At 34.1% G+C, this 17,409-nt stretch overlaps 2 protein-coding genes across 2 annotated transcripts; one reads left to right on the forward strand and one right to left on the reverse strand.

Annotated features, from left to right (window-relative positions):
- The first annotated feature begins 2,398 nt into the window (after positions 1 to 2,398).
- LOC100855369 (receptor-like protein EIX1) lies at positions 2,399 to 5,625 on the forward strand. Its single transcript, XM_003633746.4, has one exon. The coding sequence runs from the start codon at positions 2,566 to 2,568 to the stop codon at positions 5,530 to 5,532; it is 2,967 nt and encodes a 988-aa protein (XP_003633794.1). The 5' UTR covers positions 2,399 to 2,565; the 3' UTR covers positions 5,533 to 5,625.
- Positions 5,626 to 13,288: 7,663 nt separating this feature from the next.
- Positions 13,289 to 16,396, reverse strand: LOC100855406 (receptor-like protein EIX2). Its single transcript, XM_010662475.3, has one exon. The coding sequence runs from the start codon at positions 16,327 to 16,329 to the stop codon at positions 13,303 to 13,305; it is 3,027 nt and encodes a 1,008-aa protein (XP_010660777.1). The 5' UTR covers positions 16,330 to 16,396; the 3' UTR covers positions 13,289 to 13,302.
- Positions 16,397 to 17,409: the final 1,013 nt, after the last annotated feature.

A 17,409-nucleotide genomic window follows, 5' to 3' on the forward strand; every position in this document is an offset into this window, starting at 1 on the left:
GCTGACAGATCTGTATCTCTCCAGGAATGCTATAAATGGCACCATTCCCCTCTCCTTCCCCTTGCCATCTCAAACAATTATTTGTCTGGATCGGAGGATTTCCAGAGCTTTGGAATGGTTTACCTGACCTCTATGCCTTAGACATGAACAACAATAATTTAGCTGGTGAGCTGCCAAGTGCTGTGGATTCTCTAACTAAATTAGAAACTTTCTCAACTGAAATTTAGAAATTTTACTACCAAAAATTAGGAACTTTTAGCTTTAAAGTTCAGGACATATTTGTGGCCTTTTTCAGAAACTGTTATCATATAAGTTTGCAATTTATATTTTTATTTTTATTTGTGTTATATCGGTTCGTGTATTGTAATTAATCAAAGAGCACAATGAATGTTGCATATTTAATTTGTATGAGTGAGATTGGAATTGTATAATTCTGATATTTGATTTTCTTTATATTTATATATATACCATAAATTAAATCAAATTATTGTTTTTTATTTTATTAATTTGTATATTCATATCAATAAAATCAAGAAAATCATTTTGTCAATTAATTTTGTAAGCCAATGGAAATTAAATCAGATTTTGGACACATGTTAATTTATTTTTTATGATAATTTTTTTTTAATAAAAAAAAAGATCACTTTATTTTATAGATTAATTTTGTAAATGAATTATATCACATTTATTATTATCATGTATATTAAAATTAATGAAATAAAAAAGGTCTTATAAACTTTGTAAGTGTGTACAATAAATCAAAATCCTCTTTATCATTGAGAATGTATAAATCACTATTTTATTATCATTATAATTGTTATTTTTTATTTATTTTATTACCCTATTTGTTTGTTTATTATTTATTGATTTGTTTCATAATGTTAATAAAAACCAAAATTTACCTCACTAATCAATTTTCCAATATTTTGTAATTTAGCCCAAATTTTATTTTGTAACTTATATAAATAAAATTAAAAAAAATTAGAATTATTGTTTAATTAGATCTTATTTATACAAATAAAATTGTGCAATCCAAAGACACTTCCACTTTCTTCTTAACAATGATGTTATTATACTGTATCCATAAATTAATTAATTACTGTTATACCTTCTTAATAAATAACCTGAAACCATTCTTGATTTATGGAATTTTCCTTTTTAAATAAATATTTTTATTTTTATTGTATTCTTTAAGAAATAATAAAATAAGTGACCGTTAAAAATCATAAATCATCAAAATAAACTTTGCATTGAGTCGAAATTTGGTTATCAAATGGGGACGCATGCATGCGAAAAATGGGATCGACAATATGTTCCAAATATGCGTCCGGTTGTCTTCTATTTTGTAGAAAACACCTATATTTGACCCCTGTTTCTAAAACCAGCAGCAAGACCAAAACCACCTACGACCCTGAGTATGTAAGTGGGAGGAAATCTTGAGAGTCTATAAATTTGACTAAAACAATGAGTCATAGATATCCCACATCGACCATACCAACCATTTCAATGTTATGAGTGATGAGTAATAATGGGTTTGAACCTGACACCTCCCCCACAAGTGGGTTCACCGTTGGTGGGAGTTAAACTTTCAGACAGCTTTGAAAGTTAGGCACCGAGAGCTTTACAATTGTAAAGGGCTTCACTTCACGCGGAAAGGTTGTGGAAGTCGTACAGGTCGTCGTTGCTTGATCCAGACCTTTCCAGAATCATAAGTCAATGGACTTTAGGAGATGTTTTCATTGGGTGAATCCTGAAAGATAAGTAGATTATTGACAGTTGGTAATGGAAAAAATCAAAGGCGTGAACTGGACTAGTACTGCTAATATTAAGGTCTATGGATTGTCACTTGACTCAGTTAACTAATTGATCTCCATCCAGATTTTATATTCACTTGGCATACAATATCTGACTTATGAACCAAACATCCAACCAGAGAAACCTGGAAGTCAAGCTTTTGCTTTATCCTCAACCAATACAAGTCTTTGATCTTCTAGAAGATCACTCTACTTAGAATGCAGCTGTTGAAATCAAAATCACAACAATGAAGGTGATCGTGATTAAAATACGAAAAAAAAAACTTATTGAAATTGTCTGAAGCGTGTAATCGTTGTCCTTTTAAGACTAAATTTCTTCCCCAGGTGTAGTAAGGTCAATAACGATGATCTTTCTCTAAGAAACAATAGCCTACCATGTCTTATGATCCGTTTCAACCACGGACAATAATAAAACTATTCAAATAGGGACGCATGCATGCGAAAAATGGGATTGACAATATGTTCCAAATATGCGTCCGGTTCTCTTCTATTTTGTAGAAAACACCTGTGTTTGACCCCTGTTTCTAAAACCAGCAGCAAGACCAAAACCACCTACGACCCTGAGTATGTAAGTGGGAGGAAATCTTTAGAGTCAATATATGCCAAGTGCCTGTAAGCTGCAGGAGAATTGATTTGCACAATGAGATATTAACTAGCCCGGAAAAAAGAATGCATGTCAGTTAATTACTTAAGCAATGAGATATTATCACTTCATCGTTGAAGGGAAACACTGAGCAATTCGCAGACAAACATGGCTAATACCAGTGCCTCTGTTCAACTTCTTTTTCTTGTCATTTTGTCCTCGGGTTTTGTTTTCCATGTAACTCTTCAACCAGGCTCCTGCCAGGGTGATCACCATGGAGGCTGCATTGAAACTGAGAAGGTAGCTCTTCTCAAGTTCAAACAAGGCCTTACAGATCCTTCTCATCGGCTCTCATCTTGGGTAGGGGAAGACTGCTGCAAATGGAGAGGCGTCGTCTGCAACAACAGGAGTGGACATGTCATCAAACTCAATCTGCGTAGTCTTGATGATGATGGAACATCTGGCAAGTTGGGCGGTGAGATTAGTCTTTCTTTGCTTGATTTGAAATATTTGAATCACTTAGACCTCAGCATGAATAATTTTGAAGGGACTCGAATCCCAAAGTTCATTGGTTCACTGGAAAGGCTGAGATATCTCAATCTCTCCGGTGCCTCCTTCAGTGGACCAATTCCTCCACAACTTGGAAATCTTTCCAGGTTAATCTACCTTGACCTCAGGGAATACTTTGATTTCAACACATACCCTGATGAGTCAAGCCAGAATGATCTTCAATGGATATCGGGTCTTTCTTCTTTAAGACACCTTAATTTAGAAGGAATCAATCTAAGTAGAGCTTCTGCTTATTGGCTTCAAGCTGTTAGCAAGCTTCCTTCTCTTTCGGAGTTGCATCTATCTAGTTGTGGACTTTCCGTCCTCCCTCGTTCTCTCCCATCTTCCAATCTTTCATCCCTTTCAATACTTGTTCTCTCCAACAATGGATTCAACTCCACAATACCCCACTGGTTATTCCGGATGAGAAATCTTGTGTATCTTGATCTCAGCTCCAACAATCTTCGAGGGTCAATTTTAGAAGCATTTGCAAACAGGACTTCTCTTGAAAGAATAAGACAGATGGGTAGTCTCTGCAACTTGAAAACACTGATCCTTTCTGAGAACAATTTCAATGGGGAAATAACTGAACTGAGTGACGTTTTTTCTGGGTGCAACAACAGTAGCTTAGAGAAGCTGGATCTGGGATTCAATGATCTGGGTGGTTTTCTTCCTAATTCACTAGGAAACATGTACAACTTGCGGTCTCTTCTGCTCCGGGAGAATTTATTTCTAGGCTCAATTCCGGATTCAATAGGAAATTTGTCTAATTTGAAAGAGCTGTACCTCTCCAACAATCAAATGAATGGGACCATTCCAGAAACTCTTGGGCAACTAACAGAGTTGGTTGCCATAGATGTCTCTGAGAATTCATGGGAAGGTGTCCTAACAGAAGCCCATTTGTCAAATCTCACAAACTTAAAGGACTTGTCCATCACTAAATATTCATTGTCTCCAGACCTAAAATTGGTTATCAATATCAGTTCTGACTGGATTCCTCCTTTTAAGCTCCAATACATCAAGTTGAGATCATGCCAAGTGGGTCCTAAGTTTCCAGTTTGGCTTAGAAATCAAAATGAGCTTAACACTCTAATACTCAGGAATGCTCGAATTTCAGACACCATACCAGAGTGGTTTTGGAAGTTAGACTTGCAGTTGGTTGAACTGGACTTGGGCTATAATCAATTAAGTGGCAGAATTCCAAACTCATTAAAGTTTGCTCCCCAATCCACCGTTTATTTGAACTGGAACCATTTTAATGGTTCTCTGCCACTTTGGTCATATAACGTGAGTTCCCTATTTTTGAGTAATAATTCATTTTCTGGACCGATTCCTCGGGATATTGGGGAAAGAATGCCCATGCTGACGGAGTTAGATCTCTCTCATAACTCTCTAAATGGCACCATTCCCTCGTCCATGGGTAAACTGAATGGTTTAATGACTCTGGATATCTCAAACAATCGTTTGTGTGGAGAAATTCCCGCATTTCCTAATCTAGTGTATTATGTAGACTTGTCAAACAACAACTTATCTGTTAAGCTGCCAAGTTCTCTGGGTTCTCTAACGTTTCTTATATTTTTAATGCTGAGCAACAATCGTCTTTCCGGGGAACTTCCTTCTGCCTTGCGGAATTGCACAAACATCAATACTCTTGATCTAGGAGGCAACAGATTTTCAGGAAATATTCCAGAATGGATTGGACAAACAATGCCAAGGCTATTGATTCTACGCCTGCGTTCAAATTTGTTTAATGGAAGCATTCCGTTGCAATTGTGCACTCTTTCTTCTCTTCATATATTGGATCTTGCACAAAATAATCTGTCAGGATATATTCCCTTTTGTGTGGGGAATTTGAGTGCTATGGCATCTGAAATTGACTCTGAGAGATATGAGGGACAATTGATGGTGTTGACGAAAGGAAGGGAAGATCAATATAAAAGTATCCTCTATCTTGTGAATAGCATAGACCTATCGAACAATAGCCTATCTGGAGATGTGCCTGGAGGGCTAACAAATCTTTCAAGGTTGGGCACTTTGAACTTGTCTATGAACCATTTGACAGGAAAAATACCAGACAACATTGAGAGCTTACAACGGTTGGAAACTCTGGACCTCTCAAGAAACCAGCTTTCTGGTCCAATTCCACCAGGTATAGCTTCTTTGACTCTCTTGAATCACTTGAACCTGTCCTATAACAACCTGTCAGGTAGAATTCCAACAGGCAACCAGCTGCAAACCCTGGATGATCCATCAATATACAGGGACAACCCTGCACTATGTGGGCGTCCAATAACAGCTAAGTGCCCTGGTGATGATGGAACCCCTAACCCTCCCAGTGGAGAAGGTGATGATGACGATGAAGATGGAGCTGATGTTGAAAAGAAGTGGTTCTACATGAGCATGGGAACAGGATTTGTGGTGGGGTTTTGGGGAGTTTGTGGCACCTTAGTAGTAAAGGAGTCATGGAGACACGCCTATTTTAAGCTTGTCTATGACATCAAAGAGTGGCTGCTTCTGGTTATCCAACTGAATGTAGCCCGTCTCCAAAGGAAACTGAATTTGGGAAGAAGCCAGCATCGTACTTGAACAAGCTTTTTACAAGTTCCTTGAATAAATGAATGCTCCTATGTAGTTTACACCCTTCTGAAATATGAAGTTCTAATTCCAAGTTTATCTAATCAGCTTCTGTCTTTTATATTCTTCTTCATATTTTTCCATCTTTTTTGTCACAAATTCACACAAACACATATACATATTTACTCACATCTCAAAGACTCGCCAAAAATAAATAAATGAGTTGATAATGTCCAATTTTCGGCATTGTTTTGTGTGTCCTATCATCTTTTCAACACAACTCTGAGGCAAGAAGATATGATGGAAAATTTACTAGAAAAAAAGAAGGTGCAAGTATAGATGGGCACAATTGTTCGATCTGATCACTCACAATCCTGAGCCATGATTTAGACTTTTTTTTGTGGCTGAATCATCGTCCTACTCCAGTCTACGTCCTCAATTTTTCAAACAATTTGTTCAGGCCAATAAAAACTCATCATTGCTTCCAACACTGAATGAGTGGAAGCTTTTTTTGATAACGATAAATAGAAATCCACAAGATTACGAAGCACAAAGTAGTATACAAAATACTGAACTCAATTTCTTTTGATTAAAATCACATCCAAATGAACTCAATCTGGTCTTCTACCATTTTTTTTGCCCCACACTCTTCTCCTCTATCACTAAGATAGTTTTTGTGGCTGAATCATCGTCCTACTCCAGTCTACGTCCTCAATTTTTCAAACAATTTGTTCAGGCCAATCAAAACTCATCATTGCTTCCAACACTGAATGAGTGGAAGCTTTTTTTGATAACGATAAATAGAAATCCACAAGATTACGAAGCACAAAGTAGTATACAAAATACTGAACTCAATTTCTTTTGATTAAAATCACATCCAAATGAACTCAATCTGGTCTTCTACCATTTTTTTTGCCCCACACTCTTCTCCTCTATCACTAAGATAGTTGAGTGCAAGAGGGACACTGTCCACTACTGACTTGGGGTCAATGCTAAGGGCCACAGCCATAAGATAATTCTCTTTTAAATATTAATTATTCAAACTTATGGTCAACTTTTACATAACTTATCTACTGTTTTAGGGCCTAAAATTCCAATATGAATTAATGAAGGTACCACTAAGGTTTCTTTTCATTGTACGAGGAGAAATGAAGTCTAATAATTTGTAATGACATTCCATTTCCTGTCTAGATTATGAGTACCCTTATGGACTAAATTATAGGATATGGAAAAAACTAGGTCTTGCTGCAATTTACGTCTTTGACTTCAAAGGCTTAAAAAGTAGGTCCTATTGGCTTCCATTACAATAAGCACTTTGATGATATTGTTATGGATGTGCTTGTAAAATTTTGATGCTTTTCTCTTTGTTTCCACAACTCATCCACTGTTTATCCGAAATGGACCCATTTTAAGGGTATTCTTCAGCTTTTCCCATCTAATGTGAGTGCCCTATATTTTACTAATAGTTAGCTTTTTATAACAATTCCTCAGGACATGACCGGAGGGAAAGAATGCACATCCTAGTAGACTTAGATCTCTCTTATAAAACTCTGGAAATGACGTAAATTAAATTGTCTAATTACTATCTCTAACAATTATTTATCCAAAGGGAACTCCTTATTGAAGTCACAAATTCCTTATTGGTATATATTCCATTTTATAAAGACCATTTTATATATAAAATATTTGTTATATTGGATCATTGTAATAATAGGATCCTCTGTAGAGGAAGGAAAATCACTACAAATATCTCTTTAAATATTTTAGATTATGAGGAAAGAGGGTTATAAGATGGAGATCTGAATTTGTAATAACTATATATGGTAAGTAGAGATGTGAGAAATAATTGAAGACATTCGATGCCTCGAGGGCTCAAAGTTCAAGATACAGATACAAGAAATAGGAAAATATGATATATTTCAAAGTTCAATAGTATCTATTTTTTTCCTAAAATATTTGCTATGATATAGTGCAATTATTATCTTCCATCCATGAATGTAAGAATGGTAATTGGCTAAACCACATTAATTTTATGATTATTTTTAAATGTGTGCATAAAAGCACACTTTTTCCTTTCAGTTATCTTAAGCTAAACCATTGAGTTATCTATAAGTCACAAACTTTTGACATTTTGTCAATAGTTTACAATTTTTGGACGAACATATTCTTTGTTTTTTAATAGTATAGATTTATTAATTTTTGTACTTAATTTTGTTGAAAAAGTGCAAAAATAAAACTAAAACGAAACAACAAAAGAGATGAGTGAAAAATGCATCACTTTTGATAAACATATTAAAATACCTTGAATTTTTAAGTTAGTAATTTAACATACACGATATGACTTTGTTGTATTTCCTTAGTGGAGTCTTTGCCAAAAACAGTAAACATGAGTAGAAACATTGGAGCTTGCTTATCTATAAGGTGAATTTGAATTGCTAACTACTAAGATTCATGTCCACTCTTCCAATATAAGGTCGAGTGGGCATACTATAAATAATGGTGAAGTGGTGACAAGTAGTTGCAAAGTCCTCCAACAAATTGACCGATAAATGGTGCTCTAATTCTCAAAAACCCCAATTTAGATTTCCTAGTTTGCTTGTCCTTTTTGTTCTGTTTTTCCAATGGGATCACATAAGTTTTGACTTTCCATCTAACCTAACTCAATAACAATGTAAGTGCAGGCGGTGAGTTTTGAGTAGAAGTGATGAGGGTCTATTACACCATTTTCATAGAAACATCCCCATCATATTGTGTTGGAAAATGGTTGGTAGATTGTTAGAGCAATAATTAGGTTGATAATTTTGTTTCAAAAATCATCAATCCGGATATGCTTGATTTCCATTGAGACTTGACTTGTAGCCTCAAGAGGTGCTTGAAGGCTCAGGTAAGTATATTTGGAAAGCACTAAGGAAAGAATATATAGGTTTTGGAGAGTAAGTCCTTAGGGTAAAATTGTCATATAAATCCATGTATCTTATTCTCATACAGTGAATTAATAGATTTGAGGTCTTAGATCCCATGGGTTTTTATCTCCACAATTAGTGTAAAAGTTTTCCACATAAAAAAATCTTATGTGATTGTGTTTGTGTTGAATATTCATGTTATTTCATAAGATTAAGTTGATCTAAAATGGGTTAAATTCATCTCTTAGATCTTAATTTGAGTTAAGTTTTACAACTCTTATATTGTAATCTTTAAAAATCACTCATTCCGCCCTCCCCTATCCCCCCTTTGTGGGTGTTACCCTACTAGACATAAGGTTTTTCATAAGTCGTCTAATTTGAAGTATGATTTTAACCATAAATTTATCTTATTACTTTTTATTCTAAGAAATATTTCAAGTTAATATTTTACTAGCCATTTATTTAATAAAAAAAATGTTTCACATGAGGAAAAATTGAAACATAGGAAATGCAAGATGCTTCATTATCCTTGTATTGATGGGATAAATGATCAAGCAATCTGTCCACCAATGAGTACGTGATATTTATTGGGAAGCGTTACAAATTCCTAATTAATATAGATTCTTTGTTATAAAGAATAAGAATATTTCTTATATTTATATGTCATTGTAATATTATATTTTCTTATAAAATAAGAAAAGTTATTAAGTTTACAAATATTCTAGGTTATAAGGGAAAAAAGTTATAAAATAAAGATGAACTTATAAAGAATATATATATATAATGGATAGAGATATGAAGAAAAATGAGAGATACACAGTGGAACAAAAGAACTCATGATTAAAGGTATCTGATATAAGGAGTTGAGTGATTTTCTCTCATCTATGAATGTAGGTATGTTTCGTCAAACCATGTTAAAATCTTATGACATCGTAAATATTTATTTTATATATTATTAAAATTAAAATTTTAAAAATAAAAATAATAAATTCTACCCAAATGATTCAATTGATTCAATGAATAATGAATATTCATGTTCAATGTGTAATAAAATATTAAATATTAAAATTTTAATATTCAATTGGAACTTTGCAAATTACAACAATGCAACTCATTGTGGGAGACTGGAGAGTTGTCGATGGCGTCAATGTCCTCATCGACCGACGGTGTTAGCTCTAGCGATGCTACAGTTGGAGGTTGGAGAATGGAAGCTAGATGGAGAGCAACATCAGCAAGGGGTAGCGATGGCAAGGCAGGAGATTAAGGCTGCTGGGAGAATAAGGAGTTTTATACTGAACCAAAATCCAAATGCATCAAACGACGTCGTTTTGATGAAGAAAAAAATTAGTTTTTGAACTGTTCGGTTCACTGATCTGACCGTCAATTCAAACAGTTAGAAGTTGATGTTATCCAGTTTTTAAAACCATACTTTTTCTTTCCCCTCTACTTTTTTTTCTTTATTTTCTTTCCCTTACATTTTTATTCACATTTTTCAAGAATCAAATATAAACTAAAACATAATGGATGACAATTGAAAAGGACAATGTTATGTAAGTCATCTAATTTGAAATGTGATTTTAACCATGAATTCATCTTATTGATTTTTTATTTTAAAAGATTTTTCAAATATTTACCCATCGATTTATTTAAGGGAGAATTATGTTTTAGGGGTAGATGGGACCCCAAATTAACAAAAGGTCCATGTAACTTTTCAAATTGAGTCCAAGACTCAATGAAAGTATGGAAATTGAGTTGAAGGATATCATCCTTTAGTATTTCCAAAAATGCCCTTTGTTGATTTTGAGAAAAAAAAATTAATATTTTTGAAAAATACTTTTATTTAATTTAATATTTTTTATTTAATTTAATATTTTTTTAAAATACTTTTATGTAATTTAATATTTTTTAAAATACTTTTATTTAATTTAATATTTTTTTTAAAATAAATTTATTTAATTTAATATTTTTTAAAAATAAATTTATTTAATTTAATATTTAAAAAAAATATTTAATTTAATATTTTTTTAAATAATTTAATTTAATTTAATATTTTTGAAAACTACTTTTATTTAATTTAGTATTTTTGAAAAAAAATTATTAAAAAAAAATTATTTAACTTAATTTTATAAAATATTTTATATGTGTTCTTAAAGGGTATATTTGTCCGTTATTATTTCATATCCTTCAACTCAATTTGAAGAGTTATATGGACCTTTTGTTAATTTGGGGGCTCATCTACCCCCAAAAGATAATTCTCCCTTTATTTAATGTAAAAATAAAAATAAAAACGAGTTTTCACATGAGCAATGTGGGGCAAAATGACAAGATGGTTCGTTGTCCTTGGGCTGATAGGATAAATGATCAAGTGATCTGTTAGCCTGGACATGAGTTGAGATATCCACCGATGAGCGCATGATGGTATATATTTCGGAGGACATAAAGGATTATGTAGGTGTATTAGACACTTTAAGAGAAGGTATATTCAGATAAGGTAAAACCATGTACAATATATTTCATAATTAATAGATTTTATTATGGTTATGTTTTATATCTACTGGGCTTCTAGAAACCTTGGAGGTAGTTTTTCCAACTGCATATGGTGTGCTTGAATTAATATATTCATTCCTTGAATCATTGAATATTTAAAATCGTGATAAAATTAAAAAGTTTGGATAAATTTAAAGTTAGAGAATAGAGTAACAGTACTAAAACATAGAGAGTTTACATAAATACTCCTATTCCCAAATAGAAACCTTAAAAACCGACAATCCCCCAACAGATGATAGGTCAAACTTCAGATTTTACTAAACCACAAATCAGATTTAGTAGCTCACCACCTGAAAAACAAACTCCATGGCACGCCCCAAAACCCATTCCAAGGGCATGATGGTCATTTCACACCTCAAATCCAAAGACTCAAAGTGAAAAAAATACAAACATTCGTATTGTAATTAAAAATTTACTAATTACCAAATTCATGTCCAGAGTAGTATGATAAAATTCTAAAATTTTCAAGTATCAACTTTTAAAAAAAAAAAATTAACACATCAACCAAAGTGTTATTATCCAAATATCTCCAAATTCAAATAATTTAAACGGGAATTAAATTTTAACATTTAAACAATGTCCAAAATAAAGTTTGAACTAAAATCCTAACAAAGAAAAATTTCCTAGCCTAGCAATCACTCCTCATCCGACTTGAGAGTACCTGAAAAATTATCAACGAAGGAGCATGAGCTTAAAGCTCAATAAGGAACATCAATGCAGTTTCATGGATCAAACATTTTCAATCATACTTGCAAATAAGAGATATAACATATACTTATTTTCATAAAAACTTTTGAGTTCAAAATATTAATACATTCAAACTTTTCAATAAAAATTTCTCATATCCAATTCAAAACAATTTCTCATCAAAACCAAATCAAATACATTCAAAATATTTTTACTCTAGTTATCGTATGACAAATGATACCCAATTAGGTGGGACTTCACAATTAAGTAACTAATTTCAAATTTGTTCAATTTAAGGTGAATAAAACCAAATGTCAACAATTATAATCCGTTAACTAGGGTCTTAAGGTCGATTATTATAACCTGTTGACTAGGGTCATATAATCTAGAGTCAAACACATTATTTCATTAATTCACACTTACAAAACAAAATATCATATCTCCTCAATTTTTTTCACTTTTCAAAAATAAATAAAGAAAATTCTCAAAAAAAAAAATTTCATACAAAACACATATTTGATCCATGAGAAAGATAAAAATAATATTTTTACACATTTCAAAATACAATATAAAAAAAAAATTATAAAAATTTGCATTAATTTCTCTTACCTTGATAAAGCACTCAAAATCTTGAAGTATTTAACTCTGAAGAATTTCCTCGTCACCTAACATAATATCAAGCACCACATTTATTATTGATTATTTATCTAAAGATATAAATTTAACAATCCTAAAAATATTTTATTTAGTTTTAGTAATTCTAATTAATTTCCTATATTAATATTATTATCATTAATATTATTTTAAACTTCCTAATCAATAATAAATTAATTTAGTGAGCTTCCAAATTTTTATAAAAATTCATATTCTTTTCTAATTTTACGCTAACTATATATTTTTTTATATGCTTAAATTAAATTAAAACTTACACCAAAACTATTATTATTATTATTATTATTATTATACTAATACCTTTTTCTTTTCCACTTTTTAGCAGTTGATTTTTATTTTTTATTCTTTATTTATTTATTTATTATGTCGCCCCAACATAGTGCCTCAAATCCAAAATCTCGAAACATGCAATTCTTCTTATTATTATTTTCCAATCCCTTAAGCCACATATAATCATATATTTATTTACTCATTTAATTTTTAAAATCTCATTGTTTAGATCCATTCATCTAAAAAAAAATTGAATTTCCCTATATTTATAATTTCAATAGTTTGATCTTAAAATAAATTAAATAAACTAACCTTAATCTAAATTAAAATTTTCTAAAGAATATATAATGTGTTCAAAATTAACTAACGAATATAATATATTAATCTAGGGTTAGAATCTTACTTAGAAAAATCTGAACTTCAAACTCTAGACTTGTAAACCTTTAGCCCTATGGTCTCCAATTTTCTAATTTTTCGTTAATAGAGTTTTCCAAATAAAGAAGATAAGAAAAAAATATAATTTATACGTATGATTTTTAATTACAAAAGGACTCTTTTACCTTTAATGAGTTTAATTAATTAATTATTTTGCCCCTAAAGTTTATTTTGGGTGTTACAGATATGATCAGGGTTAAGCATGAAGCAAATCACTGATACATACAAACAGTTATTTTGGCTTGAAAGCTTGTGGATGGATACCTGTTCAAGTTCCATGTTGTCTTCTTTCCCATTTGCATTTCTTTTGCAGATGTGTGATAACCACCATCATTCTATCTTTCATCTCATCCAGGAACCGGAAGTAGGCTCGCCTCCAAGACCTATTTATTATCAAAGGGCCAAAAACTCCCCAAAATCCCACCACAAATCCAGGCCCCATGCTGACGTAGAACCACTTCATTTCAAACTCATCTTCATGTTCATCATCATGGTCTTCATTATCCACCCCGGAAGTAGTAGCTTCATCATCGCCTGGGCACTTCATTGGCAGAGGCTCCCCGCAGAGTGCAAGGTTATTCGTGTATATGGATGGGTCGTTGAGGGTTTGGAACTGGTTGCTTGTTGGAATTTTACCAGACAGTTTGTTGTATGATAGGTTCAAGTGATTCAAGGAAGTCAGAGAAACCATGCTTGGTGGAATCGGGCCAGATAGCTGGTTTCTTGAGAGGTCCAGAGTTTCTAATTGACTTAAGCTCCCAATGTCCTCTGGTATATTTCCTGTCAAATGGTTTATGGACAAGTTCAGGGTGCCTAGTCTTGAAAGATTTCTTAGTTCAGGCAACTTTCCTGATAAATTATTGTCTGAAAGATCTATGCTATTCACAAGATACAGAGTATTCTGATATATGAGTTCTCTTCCTTTCATCACAACTGACAATTGCCCCTCGTATCGCTCACTGCTAATTTCAGTAGCCATGCCACTTAAATTTCCCAAACAAGAAGGAATGAATCCAGACAGATTATCATGTGCGAGGTCCAATATATGAAGATGGGAAAGACTGCACACTTGGGAGGGAATGTTTCCATCAAAGAAGTTTGATCGCAGGCGTAGAATCAACAACGATTGCATCTCTCCTATCCATGATGGAAGGTTCCCCGATAATCTATTGTCGCCAAGGTCAAAACTATCCATGATCTTGCAATTCTGCAGTGAAGAAGGAATTTCCCCTGAAAGTTTGTTGCCACTCAGTATCAAGAACATAAGTGAATTCAGGGTGCCCATTGAGCTAGGGATCTCACCAGATAAGCTGTTATTTGCCATATCTACAATGTACAAATCTGGTTTATCATTCCAAATCAAAGGAATTTCACCAGACAAATTATTATTTGAGAGAACCAGACTTGCCAAACCCGTAATCTTACCTATAGACAAGGGAATGGTACCATTTAGAGAGTTCCAAGAGACATCAAAATTTATCAGCCAGGGCATGGTTTTGCCAACATCCCGAGGCATTGGTCCAGAAAATGAATTGTCTCTCAAATACAATGAACTCAGCTTTGAAGAAAAGTGTGGGAATGGACCGTGAAAGCGGTTGGAACTCAAATCCACAATAGCTTGTTCTTGAAATTTCAATGAATTTGGGACTCTCCCACTCAGTTGATTATTGGCAAAGTCCAATAGGTCGACCTGCAAGTCCAACTTCCAAAACCAATCAGGTATAGTGTCTGAAATCCTTGCATTGTTGAGCACTAATGTCTTCAGCTGGTTTTGGTTTCTCAGCCATGCAGGAAATTTGGGACCTAGTTGGCATATTCTGAGTTCCAGGTAATTGAGTTTAAAAGGAGGAATCCATTTAGAACTCACATTGAAGGCCAAGGTAACGTTTGGAGATACCTTCTTGATTGCCAACTCAGTTAAGTTTGTGAGGTTGGAGAAATGAGACTCGGTTATAACACCAACCCAAGGATTCTCTGAGACATCCACTGCAACCAATGCTGAGAGTTGCCCCACACTCTCTGGAATTATCCCATTCATTTGATTTTCAGAGATGTAGAATTCTTTCAAGGACGACAAATTTCCAATGGAGTTTGGAATTGACCCCACGAATGAGTTGCTCCACAGACGAAGAGACTTTAAGTTCTTTAGATGTCCCAAAGCATCAGGAAGAAACCCACCCAGATTATCATTGAACCCCAAATCCAGAGACTCTAAGCTACTACCGTTTACACACTCGGACAAGCCATCCATGAATCCAGTAATCTCACCACTAATACTGTTGAAAGAGAGTTTGAGAGTTCGCAAGTTGCAAAGCTTTCCTAAGTTTCCTGGTAGGTGACCTCCAATAAATAAATTAGAAGACAAATCAATGTATTTCAGGGAAATCAAGAAACCAAATCCATCGGGAACACTGCCTTGAAGATTGTTGGAGTTGAGATCAAGGTATGCAAGACTACTAAAGTTGAACAACCAGTGAGGTATGGAGGAGCTGAAGCCATTATTGGAGAGATCGAGCATCGAAAGTGAGGTGACATTACCAAATGGAAGAGGGAGATCAGGAAGGGAAGAAAGCCCACATCCAGGTAAGCGTAGTTCCAAGAGTGAAGAAAGGGAGCTAACAGCTCGATGCCAATAAGCTGCAGCCTTGCTAAAATCTATATTTCCCAAATCAAGGTGTCTCAGAGAAGAAAGACCTGATAACCAGTGCAGGTCATTCTCAACTGATTCAAGAGAATATGAGTTGAGATCAAGATAGAGCAGGCTAGAAAGGTTCCCTAGGTGGGGTGGGATAGTTCCACCGAAGGATGCACCTGAGAGATTGAGATATCTCAACCTCTTGAATGATCCAATGAACTTGGGGATTTTGAGTCCTCCAAAATAGTTCATGCTCAAGTCCAAGTACCTCAAATATTTCAAATCAAGTAAAGAATGACTTATCTCGCCGCCAAATGCATGAGCTGCTCCATAATAATCCCCAAAAGCACAGGTAGCTTCACCGTCATCTGGACTTCTAGCATACCGGTTGCGAAGTTGGAGTTTGATGACTTGAGGTGCCCTCTGGCTGCACACCACACCTCTCCATCTACAGCAATCCAGGCCAACCCAAGAAGAGAGCCTGCCGGAAGGATCAGTAAGACCTTGTTTGAACTGAACAAGGGTTTTTCTCTCAATTTCAGTGCAGCTGACATTGAGAACGCCATTGCAGGAACCAAGTTTAACAGTTTCAAGGTGGAGAAAAGTGGAGGAGAGGAAAATAAGCAGAAGGAAATGAATGGAGGCATTGATATTAGCCATGTAGGTGGAACTGCAGCAGAAGTTGTATGTATGGAATGCACAAAATACTGATACAAATGCTTTTAATAAGCCGGTTCAGATCATGTGTGGAGGTTTAGAATAGTAATGACAAAGAAAGTGCTTCTTACAAGATGGAAACTCCACTATCAAAATCATGACTTATCTGGCGTCTTTTTCATTTATTTAATGCTAACCCATTTGAGTAGTTTAATATGCTAATATATTTTTTTTTCCAACTTTTTTTTCAAGTCAGTGGATAACCATTCATGTTTCTTTTGGACTGGTAATATTGATTTGGCTTAATTTCCTTAGGGGAGCTCTCCAAGAAATGGACCGTAATATAAAAATTGGAAAAATCAATTTCTCACTATTCCAACATAAACCCAAGTGAGCATATATATTATTATATAACAGTGAAGTAATCACGATTGACCGTGACTTGAGCCTTCTTTTTGCTGTTGTTTTTCCAAGTGGGACGTAAGTTTTAACTTTCCATATAACCAACTTTAGTCGAGAACCATCAATTTTCAAGAGAAGTTAAAAGAGGTCCGGGGCACAGTTTCATGGAAGCATACTTATGATTTTGTATTGGAAAATGGTTAGGGAAAGCCAAATGCTCCTTTGCAGTGGAGGAAACTTAAGCCATGTGGATTAACTTATAAGAAGTGAATGTTGATAAAATCACGCACATACAGAAGCAAAAAAATAAAGAACATGATATTTTTAACATGATCCCACGATCAACGTGATCCCGCGATCAACATGATCCCTACGTCCACAGAATGCACTACCACTCAAGAAAGTAATTCAAATATTTCAAATCAACCAAAGAAAGACTGATCTCACCGCCCAACTTGCCATCTGTTCCATCATCATTGAGACTACGCAGATTGAGTTTGATGACGTGTCCAATCCTGTTGTTGCAGACTAGGCCTCTCCATTTGCAGCACTCTTCCCCTACCCAAGATGAGAATCGATGAGAAGGATCTGTAAGGCCTTGTTTGAACTTGAGAAGAGCTACCCTCTCAGTTTCAATGCAGGCTGCCCTATGGTGATGACCTTCACTGCAGCCTGTTTTAA

The sequence above is a fragment of the Vitis vinifera genome, chromosome 14 (assembly GCF_030704535.1).
Source record: "Vitis vinifera cultivar Pinot Noir 40024 chromosome 14, ASM3070453v1".
NCBI lineage: Eukaryota > Viridiplantae > Streptophyta > Magnoliopsida > Vitales > Vitaceae > Vitis > Vitis vinifera.

Excerpts from the sequence above, each read along its gene's own strand:
- LOC100855406 (XM_010662475.3), bottom strand. The coding sequence starts at position 16,329 with ATGGCTAATATCAATGCCTCCATTCATTTCCTTCTGCTTATTTTCCTC.
- LOC100855369 (XM_003633746.4), top strand. The coding sequence starts at position 2,566 with ATGGCTAATACCAGTGCCTCTGTTCAACTTCTTTTTCTTGTCATTTTG.